General features: G+C 39.1%; 1 protein-coding gene and 1 pseudogene across 6 annotated transcripts in view; one reads left to right on the top strand and one right to left on the bottom strand.

The window, feature by feature from the left end:
* LOC146495854 (CAP-Gly domain-containing linker protein 4) overlaps positions 1 to 25,089 on the top strand; it is a 73,070-nt gene that overhangs the window by 8,671 nt on the left and 39,310 nt on the right. The window contains exons 1-7 of one of the 6 annotated variants that reach the window (XM_085143604.1): positions 8,956 to 9,072; positions 14,061 to 14,123; positions 14,611 to 14,757; positions 16,346 to 16,485; positions 17,877 to 17,970; positions 18,216 to 18,377; positions 22,095 to 22,213. In XM_085143604.1, coding sequence (XP_084999730.1) covers positions 14,084 to 14,123; positions 14,611 to 14,757; positions 16,346 to 16,485; positions 17,877 to 17,970; positions 18,216 to 18,377; positions 22,095 to 22,213 — 702 coding nt within the window. In that variant the 5' untranslated portion in view covers positions 8,956 to 9,072; positions 14,061 to 14,083. Of the gene's footprint in view, positions 1 to 8,941; positions 9,073 to 12,999; positions 14,124 to 14,610; positions 14,758 to 16,345; positions 16,486 to 17,876; positions 17,971 to 18,215; positions 18,378 to 22,094; positions 22,214 to 25,089 lie in introns of those variants that run through there. The other 5 variants (XM_085143605.1, XM_085143608.1, XM_085143603.1 and 2 more) reach the window with 5 other exon arrangements.
* LOC146495855 (tripartite motif-containing protein 16-like) lies at positions 142 to 5,338 on the bottom strand (annotated as a pseudogene).

Here is a 25,089-nt window from a genome sequence, read left to right on the forward strand (position 1 = left end):
GAATTTACAAAATACTTCCGCTTTGAACTTTCAAAATAAAAGTGACTGTGACTATGTGGAAAGCGTTAGAATTTTTAGGCTATAGTCTGAAACTTAAAAGAAAATAAACACTTTTTACACAGAGTCATGTAATTAAAAAAACAAACGTCTAACACACATCGATTCATAGAATGATAGAGACCTTCTTTTATTTTGAAAGTGCACCTGTTTCACCTCTTCTTCTTAGCCGGTAGCTTGGCAGGTTCCCGTCAGACAGCATCTTTTCTCACTTCCGCGTACATCCACTGAACGCTGATTGGACGGCACACAGCTTCGCCCGGAGTATTTGAAATCTGTACTTTCTGAGCACGGAAAATCATTTCCTCTCATGAGTCTCGGCCCGCGCTGTTTTGTTTTTAATATTTTCATACTTTGCTTTTCTAAAAACATCACAGAAAGCACCAACGTAGGAACTGTTACCATAATACAGGCAAAATCCTCAATTGTTGCCTTGAAATATTGAAGTTGGTGCCAAAGATTCACACCTGCACCTTGAAGCATCTTGATTCTTCAGACATTGGGGCCCCAAACAGAACAGGACGACATTAAAGAAAAGTTGAAACAGAACGTTTCCGTGCCCTTTAGGTGGGAAATCACTGTGAATCAGCTTGTCTCTGATAGCAAAAGGCATAAATTTAAGATGTTTTCAAAGGTTTACAACAGGGATGTATACAGGGTGCTTTGTTTTTAAGTGGGCGACTACAGTGATTGCATACATGATTACATTATTATAAAGATATAAACTTTTTGTCACGGTCTGTATGGTAGACTGTGGGGATGGGGGGGAAGTAGGACCCAAAATGCAGGATTCCTCGCTGCAAACAGCGGGTTTATTTACAGTGCAACAAATGACAATAAATCCCCGTGCTCTCCCTTGACTGCCGCATCGTGTCTTCCCCAAAAAGTCAGTGTCTGTGTGCTCTCCGCACACATCCACCAGGTCTGATGATGCCTGAAACTCAGTGATCTGCTACACCCACACACACAGCCACTGATACACACAAACATGGAAACAAGGAACAACAGCAACACATGTACACATGTCCATGAATTATTCAAGAACCCTTTTTCCCCAGACCCAGGTCCTTGACAATTTTCTTTAATTCAAAAGAAAATTTCTTTTTTTTTCTGTGAAAAAAATATTTCTTACGTAATTACTTTGGTGTAGTATTAATAAGGGGGATTTGTTATCAATAAGAAAGGCTGTAAAATCAATGTAAATACAGCTAAAAGTTAAAAATCTATCTGAGATTTTATGCTTGACACCCCTGGTTTAGAAAAATCTGGAGATGGTACAAAAGCAGTCAAATAGCAATCACAGGAGGATTATTGTTCATATGATCTTAGCCAACAAATACAGAGGAATGCATTTAAGCTGTTTGGGGCTTTTGAAAGAGGCCTGCTAAACAGAAAAGACAAGTAAAAAGATAAAGAAAAAACTAACCAGTGTTTATTTAAACTAAGGGCAATGACGGATTTCCTTGAACACCAAATCATTACCAAATGATTGCTTCAGTTGCGTGAATGTGTGCCCTCACGTATCCAATTTAAATTCATAATATTGTAGCGGGCTAGGGGGAAGGGCCACTGGCCCAAGGTCTTATGGGACTGAATACCTGATGTTAACGTGTTGTAAGTTGTAGGGTTATAACGGCAGTTACAGTTATCAGGTGTTGATTTGCCATTTTTGTGTTAGTGTGTAACATTAATCCTGCTGTGTGCACAGTGAGTTAGACGGCTGTGCCCATTTACCACCTCTCACTGCTGTGTGTGTGTGTGTGTGAAGGGGTGTTTCCTGTACCTTAGTATAACAGCTAAGGCAGAAATAGCAAGTTAAAACAGAAGTTTCTGTCTCCTACTTGTCTGAGCTTGCCACAATGTTAACATTCATCCAGAGAAAAAGAAGAGAAATCTTCTGTTCAAAACGCAAAGCCTGCATTTTCAGGTGTAAGACTCTCAGTTATGCTTTCGTGTTGCTTTTGTTTTTTGGCCATCAGGTTTGTACAGCAACCTGGATTTAAGACAGGACACATTTGTTTATTTGTTCAACTTTAATAACTCTGTAAAGCTTCAGTTTATTAACATAATGAGTAAAGTGTGGACATCTCGCTTGTTTAGTCAAGAAAAATCTCACCAACTGATTCACAGTATCAGCTGTTTACAAGCAGATAATCACCAGTGATCAGAGAGGTTGTAATAATGATAATGTAAGTCTAGGTTCTTTGTCTGTGAATTGATTTGAACAACTTCTGATCTATTAAAACAGAACCTAACAAAAACAAAACTGACCCAAGAGGACAAAAGATTAAGTCAAGATAAAAACAGTTGTAGCAAAGACCATTAAAAAAGTATGCCTTAACATATTTCTTGAAAATATCATTAATCAAGACACTATTATAAGTCAGCATAGATAAATGCAGCACAAACATAGCGGTAAAATAGTTCTGAAATATACCCATACATGAAAACGGACTTCAAAATTAATTCTCTACTCAATAGAAAGTCTGCATTGGCATTCTGCGAACAGTCCCTTACATGACCTCTCTCTATTTGAGTTTCCTGAACTCAGCAGTGTCTCCATAATCTGAAAGCCGAAATCCAGCATGAAGTGGGTGAGTGAACGCGGTCTGGACTCTGTGGAGGAGAGTCATGGTTTCAGAGACGCTATAAAAACACAGAATACCGGCACTGTGATCCAGGTACACTCCTACTCTCCCAAACTGAGAACTCGAGACAGCCTTGTGAGAATTGTTGTGCACAAATTTAACACCATTTTGGTCACAACATAATGCCCACGATGTCCTATTGAATCCTAATCCGCATACATCTGAGAGCCCTGATCTGCTGGTACTCTTGTATGCGACTGCTATATAAACCTGTTTCCCGCTCCACTCCACCTCCCAGTAACAACGTCCAGTCAGACTCTCTCTACTCAGGACTTGACACCATCCAGTGAATCTGTCTGGATGACTAGAATATGACTGCTGTTCTTTCACAGCTGTGGCTTTTCTACCCTCCTCACATAACAACACTGATGTGTTAGCTGTGTTCAGATCCATTCTGATTTCACGTGAATATCTTAGGAATCCACCTCTGGTCTTTGGCACTGGTTCTGACAGCAAAACATCCACCTCAGTGACTGTCAGTGAGATGTTTGTCCATTTCTCTTTCAGAACATCCTGCAGTTTATCACTGACCTCTTTCACAGCTGCTGTCAAATCCTCAAAGTACCTCAGAGGACGGATCTCGATGCTGGATGAGTCTGTAGACTCATTAAGTGCTGACGGTGAGGAGTAGCTGTGTAGAAACTGGTTGTGATCCTCTGTGCATGACAGCTGCTCCAGCTCGGCATCATTTCTTCTCAGCTCAGCGATCTCCTGCTCCACGCTCTTTGACTCGACCCACTTCAGTGGGATCTGATCTGCTGCTTCAGATCTGAGCTTCTATTCTGCATGAGACAGATGAGCTCAGCAAAGATCTTTTCATTTTCTTCCACTGCTTTATCAGCAGACTGATTGATGGACTCCACCTCCTGTTGAAGAGTTGTCACATCTTTCTCTCGGTCACGGATTCTCTGCTTGAGTTTTTGTCGACTCATTTCCAGCTCCTTCTGCTTCTTGGTCCTTTCTGCTTCAACTGGGACTGTTTCGTGGTATTTATGGTCATTCAGTTTGCAGTGACTGCAGATACGCTGCTGATCAGTACGACAGAAAATCTTCATCGGCTCATCATGACTAGAGCAGATGTTTTCCCGGAGTTTCTTGCAGGGCTCCACAAGCTTGTGTTTCTTCAATGGAGCCGCATTATAATGATCCTGAAGGTGTTTCTCACAGTATGATGCCACACAGACTAAACAGGACTTGAAGGCTTTCAGTTTTCTCCCGGTGCAGACATCACAGGGTACATCTTCAGGTCTAGCATAGCAGTGATCAGCAGGAGCAGCTTGGAGTCCAGTCTTCTTTATCTCCTCCACTAAATTTGCCAACATGGTGTTTTTCACCAGGGCAGGTCTCGGTGTGAAAGTCTGCCTACACTGTGGGCAGCTGTGCATTCGCCTCCCCTTTTCATCCCAGTGGGTTTTAATACAGTTCATGCAGTAATTGTGTCCACAGGGAATGGTCACTGGGTCCTCGAGACGATCCAGACAGATTGAACAAGAGAAGATTTCCCTGTTCAGCTGAGCTCCTTTCTGTGCCATTTCTCCTCTCACTGTCAGCCGCTGTGTGAGTTTTCACTTCTATAGAAATGAAACACGTCCAAAATCTAAACAGAAACTTAGGAACAGGTTAGAGCTTGTTGTGTTTCATGGTCGGAGGAAGAGGGAGGGAGGAAGAGCTGGGCTTGAATTTGATTAATAGCAGGAAAAGGGACAGTTTGAAGCACGCAGTATTTGTTCATCACGTTGTTGTTGTTGTTGTTGTTTTGACAAAATTTAAGTAGTTGGTCACTTTCAGTTTCGTCTTGGAATCTGAGAATTTGAATGACTGCACTAACTCAAACAGTATGGAAGATCATGATCACCAAAATCAGAACTGAAATCAAGTCACAATTGTCTAATAAATGTACAAAACTGAAGAGAAATAAATTAAGGCTAAAATAAATGTATTAAACATGACCTCAATTAATATTTGCTTTACTATGTTTTAAACACATTCATTTTCAGCATATTTATTTTCTTGTTTCTGCAGGTTTTTGATCCTTTTCTGTGCCTCCTGTGTTACCACATCTCCATTTGTTCCTCTTTTATTTTATAGGGCAGTTCCTCATATGGCTCACCAGTTTCCCCTCATCCATTCTTTTCCTCATTATTATCTTTATTCACTTCACCTTTCTGTTCATGTTCCAGAGTCTCCTCTAGTTTCCTCTTGTTGGCTGTTTCAATTTTTGGGGGGATTTTGTCAGTGCTCTCCTGTTACTCTGTATAATGCCCCAGTTATCAGTTAATAAAACTTCTTGTTTAATCCACCTATCTTCTAGATCCTATTGCATCTTTATACTGGGTGTAAACACATTTGGGTTTAATAGCTGATGATGTGTCCCAGCACATCCGTGAGATGTACCCGTCCTCTTTATGAATTTTTGCCTAGTGGTAATGAGAACCGTATCGGTACCAAAACAGAACCCTGTGGAACTCAATGAATAATTTTTATGTGTGAGGAGGATTCCTTACATTACACTTACATGAAAAAACATGGAATCTATAGGAAAATTACAAGTGAACCTTATCAGTGAGTTTGATTAAAATATCAGGACTTAAAGTTGTATGACATCTGAAAACATGAAAATATAAAACAGACATTTAGGGGAAAAATACAAAATAAAAAAGCACAATTCTCAGCTCTTAAATTCTTCAAAAAAATATTTTTAAACATGTGCTACATTTTTTGGTTTGTTTAAGTTGCTTTGAAGTTGATTTGTGCTTGTTTCTGCAACTCCGAGTGTCCAGAGTAGCCTAGAAAGGCAGCAGCTCTGGGTCTGGCTTTTGTTTGCGTTGGCCTGCTGGCCAGAGTGTCAGCCTTTCCTGTCTAAGCACTTCATCTCCCCGTGAAGTGTTCAATCTGCTACCAGACACTTGGTTGGTAGTGCTGGGAATGCAATCAGAGAAAACTGAAAGGTTGTTCGGAAAAGGTCCCTATAATGGGGGAGTAATGTAACAGAAGGTCACGGTTCAAGCTGCTTTTTTCATAATACTGCAAAATCTTTCATACCTAGTTAATGCACCATTGGAAATGTTTCACATTTTAGTTTATCTCCAAAATTTCACAATGGTTTCAATACACGTTCTAGTTAGTTGCAGAAACATCTTTAAAATAAAAAAAAGCAAAAATCTTTTATCAAAGCTAAATCTAACAACTTCATCTTCCATAAATCACAATCAGTGGTAGTTTTTATTTGACGACCTATTAGTCCTCATGTTCATCACTTATAACTGGTTGTGTTCAAAGCGTAAAGGGGAGTACATCTGCACTTTTTTATACAGTGTTGCATTACGTGCATTTTTCTTACCATGTGATGAATATCCTTGAAGTTTGTTTGACTGATTTGTGAATGAACATGATCTGCCACTACTTGTTACTGAACCAGTGGTGCAATGTAACTTAGTACTGCATGTTTGTACTTTAAAAAAAAATTACTTGTTATGCTACGTTTTTGAAGATTCTGTGAGAACGTGTTGTGGAATATTACATAAAAGCTATGAAGCATGAATAAACAAATATGATCCAATGATACAATATACATGTGACTGTATTTCTGAAGTATCATTTCGAGTTTTTCTTATTTAATGCCTCTAAATACTTGTTTCAACACTTACAGAAATGATTTAACACAGTAAACTCCAGTGCAGTGCTGATTTTCATATCATGCTTTCTGTATGAAAGTCATCCTTAATGCTTTTCCGCACACTTTTATCTATTTATTAGCAGATATTCTAATCAATTTCCTGTGCCATCCCCGCCTGCTTCTTCGTGGTCGCAGGCCTATTGGGATTCAAACCCATCGTGGTAGCTAGATTAAATATAAATACTGTTTTGTCCCATAACACTGCACACAGGCCACAAGCTAATGAGAGTTAAGGCACCAGTCAGCAAAGCTTGTGGAAGAACTGCCAGGATCTAGGCGATTGTGTTTTCATTTCCATGGAAACGGTCTTCAATACCAGCAAAATATGTCTGAATGAAATGAAATTATATCATTAACACCCCCCCCACCCGAAAAAAACAACAAAAAAACAAAAAAAATAAATCTAACTTACTTACAATGACCAGTTCACCAGTTCAAACTGCAGCTGATCAGTGTCTGGACCTTCTCTTCATATTTTAAATAGACTGCTACTCACCTTCTTAACAAAAAAAAACAAAAAACAAAACAAAAATCTCCTACTATGCACTCTGAAATAGCTCCTCTTATTTCCAATGACATCTCATTGGTTAGGTTGCCCATAGATGTGGATGTGAGTGCTAGCTGTGTTAGCGCTGAGCCATGCTGGCGATCTGCCCAGGGTGTACCCCACCCCATGGTAGCTGAGATGGGCTCCTGGTGGTACCTCGGTCCAGGTTGAGGACCAAAGGACACTTTGTCCACTTTGTGGACACTTTTGGTACCTTATCTTATTTGTAAAAACAATGTGTGAATGTTGTTCTTGATAAGGTCTATAAATAAACTTACCTTATAGAAATGTATTGTTATAGATGTAGACAAACCTACAACCTTTCACCTGATTCACATGATACTTTGTGGTTTTCCAAGTAAGGTCAGACCTATGATTTGGTCACTCGCTCGCTGTTAGTTAGTTAGGCAGTCAGTCAGTCAGTCAGTTGGATGTTTTCCCCAACATTTTTCTTTTTGGTTTCCTGTAGCTTTGTGGGAGCTGTTTAGGGAGAGCTGATTCCTGTCCTCCATGTGCTTATCATTTGAAGGAGGAAAAGCTTAATATTTTTCTGCAGCCATTCTTCCCTGCTTCCCATTGAGAACCAGTACTCTAAAGTAAATAAAATCAAGATTAGCCTGTTTAAAAATCTTCAGTAATGTTGCCTCACTATACATTCATATTGTGCTTATTGTTGGTTTTCCCCATAATTCTATACTTTAAAGAGTTGGTATGACCATCAACACAGAAAAAACAGTGTATTTGAAGCCTCAGGTTGCTCATCATACTGTGTTCCAGTCTTGGTTTCTCCCGGCATGTTTCCCCTGCAGTGGTCTCTTTTGCTTTTGCCCTTTCCTATTTTATGCTCTGGATCTACAACAGCGACAATAAAGGCTTGCTTTTTTTTTTATTCCAAGTCTGTCTCAGCAGTCTGCAATTTGGTCCTTTTCTCCTTTATTTCACGACAGAGGCAGCAACACATGCAGAGTGCTCTTCAGGTTCAATAAACACCAGCACCCATCTCTGAGTCTTCACTAAAAGTGGCTTGTCAGTCTGAATGGACATTGGAGGGTAAGTGTCACCCTGAGAAATTACCTTCTCCTGAAAAGAAAGATGTTCAGACACAACTTCCCACACTGTGACTGCCAATGATAAGAGAGGCATTAGACTCAAAAGTGACTTCTTGCACCATCCATCTTAGTGGCAGCTTACCTTTTCTGTTTAAAAGTAAGAGGTTTGTTGTATTCGGAGGTTGGGTGCTTCAGAATAAAGCAGTGCATCAACAAAATGGGTATCCTTTTCCTATACAGCGGAACAGAGCATTTATTTTAGATGAGCAATTATGAATTCTGTAATGAAAACATGAAATGGACTTAACAGTCACAAAAGTGCTTCCATAAGAAACTAAAGCACTGGGTTTAAACATTGCTATTTTAATTACATAAAGTAATCATAAGGTAATATCAAGTCGTTTCTCTTTTGTCGACTCGCCTACAGTTTTTTGCACAACAAAAACAGAAAAACAAGATTCCAAATTTCTGCAACCAAAATAGTACAGTGCAATTTAGGTATTTCGAGGTATTTTCCTTCAACAGGTTCTGGTATTCAGTTGTTGATTATTTTCATTAGTATGTGGCAAACAATCCTAGAATTGAAGGCTCTTTCAGGGCAGCTAAAATAATGCCTTTTTGTAGGTTTGCCACTTTATATTACGTAACTGGATGGCAAAAATCTTCCTAACTTTATTAGTGGATTGTTGCTCAAACCCGAAAAGAATAAATTTAACATTTATTCATTCAATAAATAAATGAATGAATAATAAATACATAAAATGAACATGTGTCTTTAATGTTATGTTTATGTTGTCAAGATATTGCAGGTTAGTTTCTTTTATTAAAAAAGTGCCTTTCGGGTTGTTGTTTTTAATTTTCAAAAACAATTCAAAAGTTATTTAGTTGTATTTATTTGTCATTTTATTTTTACGGGTCGTTGTAATACCTTTATTTTAAAATCCGGAAGTGTACATTAACCGCCTTTATTCTGAAGCCTAGATGTTGAAACAGGAAGTATTTCAGCTGTGCAACATCCAATTAGAATGGACGGAAATTAAATCCGCTACCTAACATTTTCCCCATGGGCGGATCAAAACAAGCAGGGAGGTGAAGGTAACGCTAATATTAAGCCCTATATTTAGCAGCCTAACATGATGCTTGTTTCTCTCTCTGCTTGCTAAGTGCATCGTAAGTAGCTCAGATGTTTTTGGCCCAGTGTTCGTGTTGGGGAACATTAACGTCAGGGAGCTAAGGTGACTGAGAGGAGGGCTCTGAGTAACTTTCACGTCTGCACGGTGAAAGCAGAGACGGCTAGCTGCTTATAGGGACTGAGCAATGTCTGCAGTGTTAGTTATATAAGGTGTGCATCTGTCGCTAAGCCCGAGCCGGTTTTTGAACATATGCTAGCGAGCTAACTGTTACTGTCAGCTTGTAGCTCGATTAAAAACACTTTTAGCTGGCAAAGTTATTTGGAAATTAATTAAATCCACATGTGGACGTTTGAAAAAATGACATGCTATATTTACCTCTGCTAAAGGGCTACAAAAGTATGAGATGAGGAGGCAGTGTCTACTGCTAAGGGGAATGACCTCTTCGACTGTGAAGTGAGCTAACGATTTGGGGGATATAAATGAATCGGCTACACTTAAGTCACACAAACTGGTATAAACAACCACAAATAAGCCATCTCTTCAATAATTGGATGTTAGATAATAAGTTGTATAACTTTTCTCAAGCTGATTAAAGCTCAAGCGACCGAGTGTGGTCATTTAGGACTTATCAGCAAACAAATGCAGGGGATAATAGTTCATGATTTGGCCTGGTGCATGAGGCGCATAGGATGGATGGAGGTCAAGGATGCTGCCCGTGAACAAACGTTTTGGATATGTTGTTACCACTAAACATTTCATTACCACTAGACATTTAATCTTTATGGAAAAATCCAATTAAAGTTATTGATGCCACTTTTTTTGTGTGTGAAATATCTAAATAAAAATACACATATAACACATATAATTTTTATTTCAATTTTAGCATCATAGCTGTAAAAATATTCTTTCTGCTTATGGCCTTCAAATATGCTAGTGCACGAAATGCTATCAATTTTCAAGAAAGTTCAGGGTGTTTTTTGAAGCTCCATGCTCCTGAAGTTAAAGTCATTATGAGCTTAATGATGTAATTCAGATAGTTCTCTAGATATAGCATGTAACTTAAAAAGATCCACATGCATTACAGTCAGCCAGAATGGGTAGCTTGCCAATGGGTGCTTAAATGGCCACAGTCATCAAAAATATGTGAGTGCTGTCTCTTCAGTAGCTGTGGGGATGGTGACATCATGTAGGTCAGGCAAACAAGAAGAGGCTTATTGCAGAAGTAGGCCATTGTCTCAAGTCATACTGCAAAGACCTAATCCCTACACAGCCAGTCAGTGACCTCAGAGAGGTTGGTAGTAGTTTTTCATCTCACTCTTTAGCAGCATGAACTATGGAAATTACAATCACTGCTAAAGCACACATCTATATACAAATGTTCTGTTTGCAACAATGAAATTACAGAATTACAAAAAATGGAGAAGAAATGATCAACAGTTACATGTTAAGACACTCTCTTCCTCTTCAAGCATGCACGTGCACTCTTCTGTGAGGTGTGCTGTTGAGAAAGTTCAGCATAGTCATTGCTTTCTTTGCATCAGCTTGGCAAATCCTAAATTCTTTGGCAGAGCTAATTTCATTTTTTTCTGTAACCCAGACTTTCTGACTCAGTCTCAGTTGAATGCTCACAAAAATAGAGTAATTAATAAGCCATTTCACTCTTCTTTTGCACAAAACGGGCCATTTAAGTGCTACCCACTTGAGTCGGAGCAATTATATGTAATAAAAAAGATTAAAGAAATGATCATCAAAAAAGTAAAACGATAAAAAGCAACATTGTTTTTGCAAATATGGCAAGAGAGTAATGCTGCAGAAAATAATTTATTCTTTTGAGTTAATACATGAATGTTAGCACTCACTACAGGCTTTTATTTATTATGTCTCAAGTTTTCTTAAACATTAAATACTACTCAGTGTGACACTGCCCCATAGACACACTTAAACATTTTCTGCATCACCTGCTGACTATTTGAAGCACATAGTTTGTCGCTGTAATTTCACAGCTTCCTTTAATGGTAAAGTTAAAATGTAAATCAACAGGTTGTATGTATAAAACACATTCCTTTCTTTTTAAAATTTTCTGTAAGTGCCACAAGTTCATTGATTGTTTTAGTTTTCACTTTAATAGGAATACAGATTCTGTTCTGTTTGAAGAAAAATGTATTATACATGAAACCTGTTGAATCTTCTGGCACTGCCACGTCTGCTTCACACTGCTGGAACTGCTGTGAATAAATTACTACAAAATTCAGTCCGTAAAATTAATTTTACTTAGCCTGACTGCGCTAATGTGCACGTTAGAGAATTTTTAGACGTTATATTTTTTCTTTTTTTACTGGCTTCTATCCTCTGTTCCTCTGACACTTTTTGACTGAAGTAGGTAGCACTTGATCTGTCAACTTTGTGCAGAAGATGTGTGAAATGACACATCAAACGCCCTCTTTTATAAATGTGTGAGCACTCTCAGAGGCTGAAGCAGAAGTCTGGGATAACAGAGAATGTTGATGACTCCTGTCTTGATATGAGTTATCTGAATTTGCTTGTTAGTACATTGTTTCAGTTATGTGTAATTCATCCAGGTTAAAAGAAAACATCTTTGTGACTCGGAAAGTTGAGGCCAAAGTTTTAAGTAAGTAAGTAAGTAAGTAAACTTTATTTATTAAGCGCTTTTCACAGACAGACAATCACAAAGCGCTGTACACAAATATTAAAATAAACAGTAAAATCAATAAACATTATATACAATGTAAAAGATCAAATGTAAATAATGTAAAAATATAAAATATGTAGATCAACAAAAGGCTTGTTTGAACAGAAGAGTTTTTAACTGTTTTTTAAAAGAATCCACAGAGTCAAGCAAACGTAATTGTAGTGGCAAACTGTTCCACAGCCTTGGTGCAACAGACTGAAAGGCTCTGTCCCCTTTTGTCTTCAGTCGTGTACGGGGAACAACCAAGAGACTCTGAGTCTGTGAGCGGAGATGACGAGCAGCAGTGTATTTTATAAGAAGCTTGGATAAGTAATCTGGAGCCTGGCCATTTAGTGCTCTGTATGTTAAAACAAGAATTTTAAAGTGAATTCTAAACTCTATTGGGAGCCAATGTAAAGAATATAAGATGGGAGTAATGTGGACACGCTTGGTAGAGCGAGTCAGTAGTCTGGCTGCTGCGTTTTGTATAGCTTGGAGGCGAGAAAGAGATGATTTATCCAAGCTAGTAAACAGGGAATTACAGTAGTCTAAGCGTGATGACACAAAAGCATGAATGAGTTTTTCCAATTCAGCTGAGGAAACCATGTGTCGCAGTTTAGATATGTTTCTTAGATGATAGAAACAGGAACGAGACAAAGATTTTACATGAGAGTCAAGGCCCAGAGAAGAGTCAAATATTACACCGAGATTTCGAATATTTGACTTGACAGATGGACAGAAAGAGGCAAGAACCTGACTGATTTTAGAATGTAGCTCAGGAGGAGCTATGATCATGGCCTCGGTCTTGTTAGTATTTAGAACAAGGTAGTTGCTTGAAAGCCAATCAGAAACCTGGGTTAAGCACTGGACTAGGGTGGACAGCCTATCCAGCTGATGAGGCTTAAAGGACACATGGAGCTGAATGTCATCAGCATAAAAATGATAAGACAGGTCGCTAAAAGATTGAATGATACCAGCTAAAGGAAGCATATAAAAAGAAAACAGTAATGGACCTAAAACTGAGCCCTGTGGGACACCACAGGTCAGGGCAGCAGTGTTAGAGGAGAACCTGTCAGTCCTAACAGAAAAGGTCCTGTCTGATAAATATGAAGCAAACCAGTCCAGGGCAGAGCCAGATATACCTGCCAAAACCTTGAGCCTGTTAAGTAGGATTTTGTGGTCGATGGTGTCGAAGGCAGCGCTGAGATCAAGTAAAATGATCACAGAACAGTTCCCTGCGTCAGATGCCATTAATAGATCATTATAGACTCTTAAGAGAGCGGTCTCTGTAGAGTGCTGCTTTTGAAAGCCAGACTGAAAAGGGTCAAGAATGTGTAATTTACATAATAGAGACCTGAACTGATTTTCAACAATTTTTTCAAGTACTTTACTTACAAATGGCAATTTTGAAATAGGTCGGTAATTACTAGCAGAGCTAGGATCAAGATTCTGTTTTTTTAACAGAGGAGTTACCTCAGCATGCTTAAAATAAGATGGAACACAGCCTTGCCTCAGTGAACTGTTGATGATGGATAGTAATGTGGGACCAATGCTGGTGATAGACCCAGACAGGACAGAGGGAGGTAATATATCTACAGAGCAAGATGAGGATTTCATTTTACCTAAAACTATAATTAAGTCATTTAGTGTGATTGGAGAAAAGGAGGTAAATGATCCAAGACAGCAAGGGGTATCTTCATAAGGGGAGGCATTTGAGGAAATTTTGGATTTCAAGTCCATCACCTTATTTACAAAGTAATTAAGGAAAGTATTACAATCTTCATCAGAAAGCAACAGAGCATGCTAGGTTGGAGGATTTACCGTTTACCATTTACCATTTACCGTTTACCATTCAGTAGGGCTGATGTTTGCTGTCAGGGGCAACTGGATACTGGCCTTTGTGGTGAATGACAGGCCTTCTAATCCTGTTTGTTTGCACTATCAGCCTACAGGCCACATTCCCTCCACTAGGGGTTACGCTTGGCTACTTTATGTCAGTGAGGTCAGAGGTACACAGGACTGGAAAGTGAGAGTGACATTCCAGCCGGGAGAGTCAGACATACAAGCTCCTTGGCTTGAAAGTGTACAGGCTGTAAATAGCTGCTGGACCTGGGAGTCAGGGGATCAACAGGGTATAATCAGAGAGAGTGGGGGTGTTATTGGAGATTGAGGAGGGGGACAGTCGATAAGCTTTGGAGTTATTTTGGGAAGGATTTTGGTTAGATGTTCTACTGGACCCAGTCTGTGTCTTTTGATTTTAGCTTAGCGCGACTGGGAGGCTCGCATGGAGGTCAACAAGAAAGAGGATAAAGGAGAAGATGACAGTGAGTGAGGGTTGGTTGGGAAGATTTTAGGCTCAATGTTGCTTCCCCAGGCTTACACCTGTGTGTGGGTGTGTGTGCATGCTTTTAGTTCAGCCTCCAAGGTTCCTCTGTGAAAGCTTCCTGTGTCCCCATTACAGTGTCACTATTTTGAGATTAGGCTGAAAAAAGTTTGGTGTGTTCACCTTTGTTTTCTAACCTGCAGGCAAAGTGATCTCTCAGAGGTGCTATGAGTCAAATGCTGACATTCTTTGAAAATCCCTGTCTTGTTGGGGTGATAGCTTGAATGCGCCTTTCCCCCATATTCTTCAGGCGACACCACAGATTAAAATACCACGTTTTTTATATTATGTTAGTTCTGTGCTTACAAGTTGCATTTCCCTGTATTGCACTGCCAGATCAAATGAAGACATCGCTGTAGCCTGTGTGCTTTTATTGAGAGATTAGACCTACTTGTGTTCTCAGAATAGGCTTTCTAATATTGTTCCAGCCGCAGGCCCTGAGGGGGAGATGACAAAGGAGGATGTTTCAGAGCCTGTTGAAGGCGACACGGTCCTGGGTTGCCCTGCTAGACTCTCTTCTCATCAGCGGCCAGTGATCCACCAGGTGGCCTCTGCACCCATGCCCAGTGACTGTGGCGAGTATTCACGCTTTCTCTTTGCAGCTATGTGACATTTCAAGCTAGTTAACGCGTTCTCTTCGCAGCATCGACAGGCTGTGAAATGCCACAAGATATGAGACTGAAGAAAGGTTGATGGCTTCAATTGACACAGAGAGATGATAGTGATACAGAGTCTCTGGGTTCTAATAATGTAGCTGGATATGTTAGTTACAATTTGAGGTCGTTCTTTTGTAGTGATTTATTCTTAAACAAGAACATGGTGACTGTTATCGTCTATATCTTGAATGACCTAATTAATCAGTAAAGCCATTTCAGCAGGTTTGATGCTGATTAGCTCTAATGTCCTTAAATACTTGGATGTTTCATAGCGCAGTCACTTTGATTAAAGGTCAGAAAATAGAGCAAGTACAATCATATAAATATCTTGGGACCATAATCAATGAAAAACTGAACTTTGATCAAAATTGCAAATCAGTTTGTAAAAAGGGTCAAAAGCACCTTTATTGTCTTAGGAAACTTGCTCATTTCCACATTGATTGACTAAAAAATTTTAACTTTGTTTTATCGTTCTTTTATTGAGTCTGTTTTATCCTTTTGTTTGGTGGCATGGTTTGGTCAGACCTCTGTCACAGAGAAAAACTCTCTAAATCAGATAGTGAGATGGTCCAGTCGTCTGATAGGTTAGTCTTGTTTAGCCTCCCTGTACTCTAAGCAGGTACAGAGGATGGCTTTATCAATCCTTAAAAATGGTTCCCATTCTCTAAGGGGTGAATTTCAGCTTCTTCCCTCAGGACGGAGGTTTCTATTTCTGAGATGCAGGACAAAGCGTTATAAAAATAGCTTTGTCCCTGTTGCTGTCACTGAAATTAAATATTAAATAAGAACTGTTTTTGATTCGAAATATTAAAATTACTATATATGTGCCACAGTGAGGTTTATATCTTTACTAGGTATGTGTGTTTTTAAAGGGATGCCAAATGCTGTCATTTTTTCTGTAAAGCAAATTTACCTTGCCTATGGGTATAAATAAAGTTACCTTAACCTTTAAGAAACTACTGTGTTGATTTTGTGTAAGTTTTTTGAAGTGAATAGAAGTCAAGTAACACTTGACTGTTCAATTACTTCTGAGGTGAGTGATGTATTTTAAAGTCTAATTTTTATGTTTAATGCCCTTTTCCCCCCCAAACCCTCTGAAAGTTGAATCTTTAATCAAAGTATTTCATTTCAGATTTGCTGTAGTTGCGTACAGAGACAAAATTATGAAAAAAGACTTAGCCGACTACAGTTAGTGTTAACTTTTGGCCTTTCACAGTGAAATCCATTTGCCTTCAGCCTCAGCCGGGTCATCTAATGCCTCATTTGGTTCACGGCAGGCCATCTACTGTCACATCTGTTTTCATTTGCCTCTGCAAGGGCGGCAAGGGCATTTCCCAAGATTAGTAATTTGCTGAATCGATTGAACAGTCAGTTGCAGAAACGTAATAAACGCCTGTGCTGCAGAGTTTCACACATGCTCTCTTCATGTCGGTACACGGGAGAGAAATATTTCTGGTCCTCATTATACTTAACATGTGTTACTTTTGTTCCTCTTCATTGCTTCCAGAGTTCTCCTTCTTTGACCCCAGTGAGCCGCAATGCAGGGAGGTTCTGTTGGATCCCAGCACCACCATACCAGAGCTGTTTGCTGTCCTCAGGCAGTGGGTGCCCCAGGTTCAGAAGAACATTGACCTCATCGGCAATGAGGTGACATAAAAAATGTCCAACTGCTGCAGAATCTCACAGCGGTCCCTTCTGTAGCTGTAACTAGAGCAGGGCGATATGACCAAAAATATTTATCACGATATACATTTGAAAATTTGCGATAACGATATAACTGACGATATAATTGACACTAGACAAAATACTTTACAACTCCACAACTTTATTAGTGCAAAAAACCCCATCAATGTATTTTCACTTAAACAAGCAGCTGTTTTTTATGTGCATTTTATGTGCAAGTTATGTAAAAATGTAACAGTGCAAATTCCTCGCTGACAGTTTAACCAAAAGGCATTTCCAGTGGAAACTGGCCGACATATCCTCAGCATAACCATGTATAATATCCACAAAACTTAAAAAGAGGTTATACACACACAATACGGTAATATTATGTTGAAGCACAGTACGTATCACTCCGCGAGGCGCCTGCCTAATATAGCCGTAATGCTCCAACAATCCATCAAGCGGTGCGGGTTCGTAGCTTAGCAAAGTCGTACTGAAACATTTGACAGATTTTCGAGCGCCGTGTACCACATAAAATAGTTTCAAGGTCAGTAAACACAACCAGAATTCATACATAAGGCACACGGGATTATAAGGGCCACTGTCAATTTTCAGAAAAATCAAAAAAATTGATTTTAAGTGTGCCGTATTTTCCAAACAACACGGTAATAACGACGGCCCGCTAGCATGCTCTACCAAAAATAGTGCTTTGTTGTGTATCTGACGGACGAAAGCTAAACCAGTTCCACACCACTGATGTTGCAGCATTTTTACAAACCAATTCTGGTTCATCCGTTTCATTTAACGATAAACTTTCGCTCTTCTCATTCTGCGTCGCCGCCATGTGCGTATGTAAACATACGCATTTCATTTCATTCATTTTCCTATTGTTGCCCAAAATTACACCGGTATTACCGTGAACGGTATGATATAGCCCAGGCCTAGCTGTAACGCTTTTATTTTTGTCATAATATAATCAACTGAAACTTCAGATTAATATAAATTCTGATATATTTTTTTTTTCATTGTTATGGACTCTGTTCAGATACACACCAAATCCCTTCTGCCTGTGCTACACAAAGTAACTGCATTGCAGTAAACTGTGCAGAGAAGCACTCATCTCAAGGGCAAAAGAAGGCGATCATTTTCTCTGAGTAACTATCACCCTTGAGAAATAAATACCTTGTTTCAATGTCAGTTTACGTAACACCTGTTGTCCAGATTTAAAGATGAGTAGAGTTATGAAAGCCTTGAATTACTTGTCATTCATCACACAATTTCCCTCTAATTTCACTTGAACCTGTTATGGAAGATTTCTGCACGCCAACACCAAGTCCTTAGTGGCACATACTGCATATCTTCTCTTTGCACAGATCCTAAAGAGAGGCTGTGGTGTGAATGATCGAGACGGTCTGACAGACATGAGCCTCCTGCACTACTGCTGCAAGGCCGGAGCCCCAGGCATTGGTAAGTATTGACAGAGATGTTGAATAAGCACTCTCAGCTGCAGGGTAGAAATAAACAGACATCTACTCTGACGTATGTGTGCGTTAATTTATGTGACCACTCTACTGCTGAACATTATTCTGTATACCTCAGTAAGTGCAGCTGTTCATCAACCACTTCTTAAATACACTCTCTAGAGCTGACTTACTGTCTGTTACTCCAACTCCTTTCAACTCTAACACCTGTGTTTGCGACCTGTTCTTCAGGCGATGCAGACACGGCAGCGAGCTTTGCTCGGCAGCTCCTCTCCCTGGGCGCGGATCCAAACCTTCGTTCGCGGTGGACTAACATGAGGGCTTTGCACTACGCTGCGTACTTCGATGTGCCCCAGCTTATCCGTGTGGTGCTGCAGGCATCCCAGCCTGGAGGTGAGAACAGAGCTGCAGCTGGAGCAGAGAGATGAAAGGTCATCCTAGCTGTAAGGACAGGCAGAGACTGTATTTTCTCAAATAAACAGCCTGTCTCAGGGATTTTCTTGGCTCAGAATGGACCTATGGGGGTGACAACTCTCGGTGCGTAAAGTGAAGGCACTGAATGTGTTGAATTCTTACAGTAAACCTGGTGGAAGATCTATGGCAGGGTAACGGCAACCTCTTTTAAATCTCTTAAAATCTTGTTGTTTTTTAATCTTTTTGCTTTTTAAAACACTAATGCCTCGTTGAGACTCTTACCTGTCTCTCATTGGGCAGGATTTTTTTTTGTATTTTATTTTTTCTTTTGTTTCTGTTAAATATGAAATTGCCGTGAATTCTGTGTAATTTCTTTTTATTTTAAGTTTATTTTTTAGCACTTTGTAACTACATAAATACAAATGAAGCTGGGAAAAATAAATACTACCATCCTGCTGTTCCAGGTATCAGAATAAAGAGTCTCCAGCCTTTGAAAAAGTAGGGTCTTCAATATGAAATGGTTACATGAAGTGTTGTTAGATGTTAATTTGGTTCTAAAAAGTTTACTAGGATGTTTCAAAATTTTATTTGTGTAAAAGAATCGAAGTTATTTTGAAATGGAAACTGTACAGGAGTCCTGTCATTAGCTTTTCATACTGGTGGCTCATTGTCTGCTTGTACACTGGCAGCACGAGGATTGATCATCGCTCTTTTCGTACGGCTGTGATGTCCAATTTAGGAAAATCGTTACTCAGCAGATAAAACCTTGTTGACTGCGTTGGATCAAATGATAACGAGAGAAGTGTCGTTCACGGCAGTGTGTCTTCAAGAAGGTGCTTGATGAAACACTTGCCTCAGTAAATGACACAGACAGACAGAAGTGTGGTTTTCTCATCATTACACACAAATACAAACTAATCACTAAATGGTAAAACCAGCTTTGAGATGCATGTTTTATTTCAAGCTTACCAGTGTTTGTTTGTTTTCTTTTCTTTTTTTCTTTTTTTTTTAGAAAATGTGTCATTTGATCTGATTTCATATCTCCGTTCTACATTTTGGATGTTATGTTATTAAGTTTGCCTTCAACCCAGCTGTCCCTTTGCCAAACGACAAGATGTTCGGTCCAGTTTGGAAACCTACGGGCTGTTGTCTGATGACTTAGCCTCTTGGGATGATGGCCAATATTTTGGGCCTTTTTTTGTAAATAGATCTGAGCTAAGATTTCGTTTTTTGCCCAGCAGTGACTGATTATGACTGCAGATACAGAGAGTTGACAAGAGACTCAATTCCTTGATAAGCCATGCGCTGTAGACATTTAAATATGACAAACTATTACTGTCAATATTATCTCAGTGATTACTTATAGTATAACAAATGTGCACATTGTGTAGTATTCTGAAAACCACTCCTACAGGAGGGCAACACTCTGCAAATCACATCTAAAATACTAATAACATGTACGTAACTCTGTAAAAGCATTAGACTTCAGAGGTTGGTATTAGCATCTATATACATTCACAGGCCACTTCATTAGATACAACCTCCTAGAAATGGGCTGGACCCAGGAAATTTTGCTCCATGTTGACATATTGGCATCATAAGTTGACTCCAGGTTTATCAGCTGCACATCCTTATTACACTGTTCTACCACATCCTAAATGTGGTATAGAATCACATTTGAGATCCAGAACCCATGGGAAATCCTGCCAGCTGCTTGTCTGCGGGAACACCAAGGCGTTCGACTTTTGATGTGGAAGAGCATTGCTTAATGTGAATGTGAATATAAACAATAGGTTTTTTTTACAGTAATTACATAAACAACACAATTGTGTCTGAGAGTCAAATTGAGTCACTTAAAATCTAGTGAACTGTTCAAGTTTGTCAGAAAACTGCTTACTGACTTTATTTAAGGGATAATTTTAAGGCAATATAAAGGCTTATTTTTTAAACGGACAGAAACAACTTTAATAAAGAACAGTGGTCCCTAAATCTAAAAAATAGAATCTGTTATGGATGTACATTTTTTGTTTTTATGAATACAGGTAAACCTCCCTCAGTTTCCTGTTTTTATTTAATAGGGGTGGGACCCCAGTGTGGTCTTCTGCTGCTGTGGCCCATCTGCTTCAATGCTGGATGTATTGTGTGTTCAAAAATGCCCTTGAGTTACTGTGGTCTTGCTTTCACCTAATAACAGTCTTGCCATTCTCCTCTCACCCCTCACTGCACTCTTTCCAGACATTTTTTGTAAACTTTAGAGATGGTTGTGTGGGAAAATTCCAGCAGATCAGCTCTGTTATGCTCTATTCAGACGAGTGTGTCTGGCACTAACAACCATTCAATGTTACTCAATTCACCTTTCTTTCCTACTCTAAGCTCAGTTCGAATGTCATGTCTAACCCTAACTGCACTGATGTGCAGTAGACATCTGCTTTAACAAGAAGTTAGCAGCAGTTGAATCTAGTTGAAAGTGTTAACAATCAGCTATAATTTGTTAATTCACTAGCAGAAATAATCTATATTCTGCTGTGGCACGTTGCACAATGTAAAAATATTCCACAAATACTTTGAGCAAAAACTGACGTTCGATTATTTGACTTATCAATGAGACGCAAGGATCATATGGTCTTTGTGTGCAGTAAGCACAGTTTCCTCCTTCTTCCTGTAAATGGTGCAGTATGTCTGACTGTTGCTGTCTGCTTTTTTTCCACCCTTAAAATACTTTATCTATTTGTTAGTCCAGAAAGATTTCTTTCTGCATACCTTACTCTTTTGGTGTTGGATCTTGGTGTAGCTGGGACCTAGATTTACACATCCTCTATGAATATTTATTTTACAGAATCTTGTGTACTGTGAGAATCAACTAAGTCTTGATAGTGCTGTGCAGTTAATGAAATCAATTTTAGTTCCACATTTATTTCCATATTTGGTTTCCACCTATTAATAAATCTAAATAATTGACAATTTCTTTTACTTTTTTCGTTCGGTAAAAAAGCCCACTGCCATGTGGTGGCACTTTTAATTCAGTTTGAATGTTTTTAAGTTTTATTTTCAGTTGAATTGTAAATAAAGTAAATGTAACAACTTCTGTTTTTTCCCAAAGACCGTAAGCAATCATGTTAAATAATCATGAGTCCTGAGAGCAGCTGCCAAACGCTTCAGAATCATGTGGATTTCCTGAGTTATCTGGAGTTCTGAGTTTGATACAGCAAGTCTGACGACTCAGTAAACCACATTCTCAATTCCCTTTTGTTGTCCAAACTTCTTTCATGTTAACTTATTAAAGTTTCTTGAGTTCTGGTGCATTCATTATACATACTTTGAGATTTCTGCCTTCAAAAAGCTCAACAACTCTGCTGTGAAAGTGGTGCTTAATTTATTCAGACAAACCATGCAGCAGTTCTGCTCTCAGCTGTCTGCTCAAATACAAACGGTGAGGGCAATAGAACTGGTTTTACAAGAGCAGGTTAATTAGGAAATGACTTCAACAAAGGCATGGTGTGTGTGTATGGGGCAGGTTTTCAGTTTGTCTTTTACACTTAGTTGCTTAAACAATGTTTAAACCCAGTGTTTGCATTTGAGACACCAGGTAGAAAATGATGCAAGTTAATAATAAAGTGTCAATTAATACTTAACACAGCCACACAAGCCATATAACTGTGTATTCCTAACCTCCCAATGGTCTTTTTAATGTTGTAGATGTTGATGCCACCTGCAGTGACTTCGATTTTGGAACAGCTCTGCACATCGCCGCATCCAACCTGTGCACATCAGCTGTCAAGTGTCTCTTGGAACTGGGAGCCAATCCTGCTTTCAGAGTAAGTGCCATAGTTGTTCTGCGTATACGCACACAGCAGCAGACTCACAAGTCATCCTGTGAATTTGACAGATTGAATTCCTTCATCAAACCGACCAAAGAATTATTACATTTAATTAGGATTGCATATCGGTATTGATCTCCCTTTTCGATTTTAAGTCACAGAGATGAGAATCGATGCTTGATGAGTGACTTACGTTATATAAATGTTGAAAAAATGAAGATCTTCTCAGAATATAGCTTGTATTATTTATTCATATATTTGTTGCTTCTACAGTCAGCAAATGATCCACACTGTGCTTTTGTGGTTATAAATAATGATGCACTGATGGAAAATTAAAATTTCCAGTTGCCTCATAGTGTTAAATTGATTTTTCTTTGCCATTGTTTTAATTATTTCCTCTTTTTCCAAGTAAACAAAGAAGTCTTGTAGCTCTTCAGTGTGGGCCCGTGAACTTCTAGCTCGGGCCAAACTGATGTGACACACTAGTAAACACCATCTTTTTTTTTTCTTTTTTTTGACAGTATGCTGATATTGGTCAACATAAGGGTGAAAACATGGAAACACGATAGGATTAGTAACCAAATTTGGTATTAACCATGTGTCCAGTGATTGCACTGATGTAACCTGACCATAAGCCCAACTAGTCCTGGGTTATATAATAGTCATAATTTTATGCATGATATGAATTTTTAAAATATTGCTTTAACCTAGGAGCAGATGAAACATCCACTTGGGCGTTCCCAGCGGTTTAAATGTATTAAATTATTGGCCACCTGATGTGCTGATGATTGTAGTGAGAGGTGACATTTAAGGGCTCTGCAGGCTTCTAATTTACTGCTGTAGTCATGTGACTGGATTACATTTGTAAAACAGTTACCCCTAAAAAAACCCAAAAAAACTAATTAGTTTACATTATAATCCATGATGGTGGAACAACATCTTGGAGAGAAAGATTTGCTCTATGCAAGTTTTTCAGTTTTCAAAAATTAGGCTATCCTGCTCCTGGACTTCCACTTTTTAACGTAATGGAGGCGCAGTTTACATGCTCAAGGTTAAGAGGTGTTTTATCTGATGACAGAATCATTTGTTGTGGAAACATTAATGCTAACGAGCCACATGACTAAAAACAGCAGCCATTTTAAAACAAACAAACAAACAAACAAAAACATTTAGCATTAGCCAGTCTGTTAAGTACTGACTTTATAGTCTAGTATTGAAGTTTTGTTCACAGAGGGTAGGTTACTTATTGCATTGGTTGGTTTTCTGTTATGTTAGAGTGTTATCTTTAATGCTCCTGACAGAAAAATGACCCAAATATTAATAAGTCTGTGATATATCCATTAATATGCTGAGCCCATCCTTGTAGCTGCCAAATTAACTGAACTATACATGGATACTTATGATTTGCTGTTTTTGTTTTTTTTTGTTTTCCTGTTCCATACTTATCCATACTTTAAAGTTTCAAGGTTTTATGATGACCTTAGTGGAGGCCACAGGCTATAATCTGTCAGTCGAGCTGTTCTTTGAGATTCAAGTGTTGCTGGAGATTTGAGGTCTTCAGACTTTATCTGCCTTAAGGAGGTGAAAAATATGCTACATAACATGTGTAAAGCAGTTGTGCAGAATGGTTTAAATAAGCTGCAGCACTTGCAAAGGTAACAATATTTAAGAGTCCTTTGCGGCTTGACTGTCAGTACCGGATGTGTCAGGTAATTGCATGGTTTTAAGATCAGTAAGACGGCTTTGTCATAGCTGAAAAAGCATATAAGTGGGTATGATGGTCATATTTCGCTTAGTGTAGTCTTTTGTGCCTGTTGGCTCACTGACATACCTTAACTGCACTTAATGCAACTGACTCATCAGCAGTGTTGGGAAGGTTACTTTTAAAATGTATTCCATTACAGATTACAGAATACATGCCCCAAAATGTATTCTGTAATGTATTCCGTTACGTTACTCAATGAGAGTAACGTATTCTGAATACTTTGGATTACTTATTATATTATCATGCTGTTTACAACTACATGAATGTACTATTGCTGTGATTTATTACTGTTACTGAAGGTCCGCGGCTCCGAACCATAGTAAAGGGACCTCTGGCTAATACGGTGGGTTCTGTGTCGGGCTCTTAGCCGAAAACTAGCTTTACTTTGTTGTCTGGGTCAACTTTGCTAGCAAGAGACAGAGAGAGGCGTTGAAAGGCTGCTCCAAAGGAACTTATTGTTTTTGGAGGAAAACACGAACACGGTGTACAGTCGAGTCTTAATAGCTTACTTACAACTGGGCTCGTCAGGCACTCTTCTTGGCTGCAGTGGTTATTATTATATTTACATGCTTCCAGCTCCCGTTTCTGCTCCGTGACAGCTCGTACTTTTCCTTTTTCTCCCTCCCTCGCTCACAGACACATAACGTGTATGGCAGTCCATTCTCCCTGCAGCACGGACTACACTGCCTATGATGCTACATTCTTTAGAGCTATGCCGGTAGCATTTTGCCTATTAGCTTAGCACAACAACAACAAAAAGGCCTCTCTCACCGAGGAAACACGCAGAGAGAGAGAGAGTAACCCTGTAACCATGGCAACCGTAAAGCTGCCGCCTAGAACAACAGAACATAGCTGTCAAACAAAACCCAAACAGTCCTGACCTGCGACAATGTGAAACAGGGAAGTACTGCCGTGTAATCCATTTATTTCAACAAAGTAACTGTATTCTAAATACCACCTTTTTAAACGGTAACTGTAACCGAATACAGTTACTCATATTTTGTATTTTAAATACGTAACGGCGGTACATGTATTCCGTTACTCCCCAACACTGCTCATCAGTAATGTTATTGATTTTTAGGTTATTTGCACCACTTCTCCTGCTGTG

This window comes from Neolamprologus multifasciatus, chromosome 19 (genome assembly GCF_963576455.1).
Source record: "Neolamprologus multifasciatus chromosome 19, fNeoMul1.2, whole genome shotgun sequence".
Classification (NCBI taxonomy): domain Eukaryota; kingdom Metazoa; phylum Chordata; class Actinopteri; order Cichliformes; family Cichlidae; genus Neolamprologus; species Neolamprologus multifasciatus.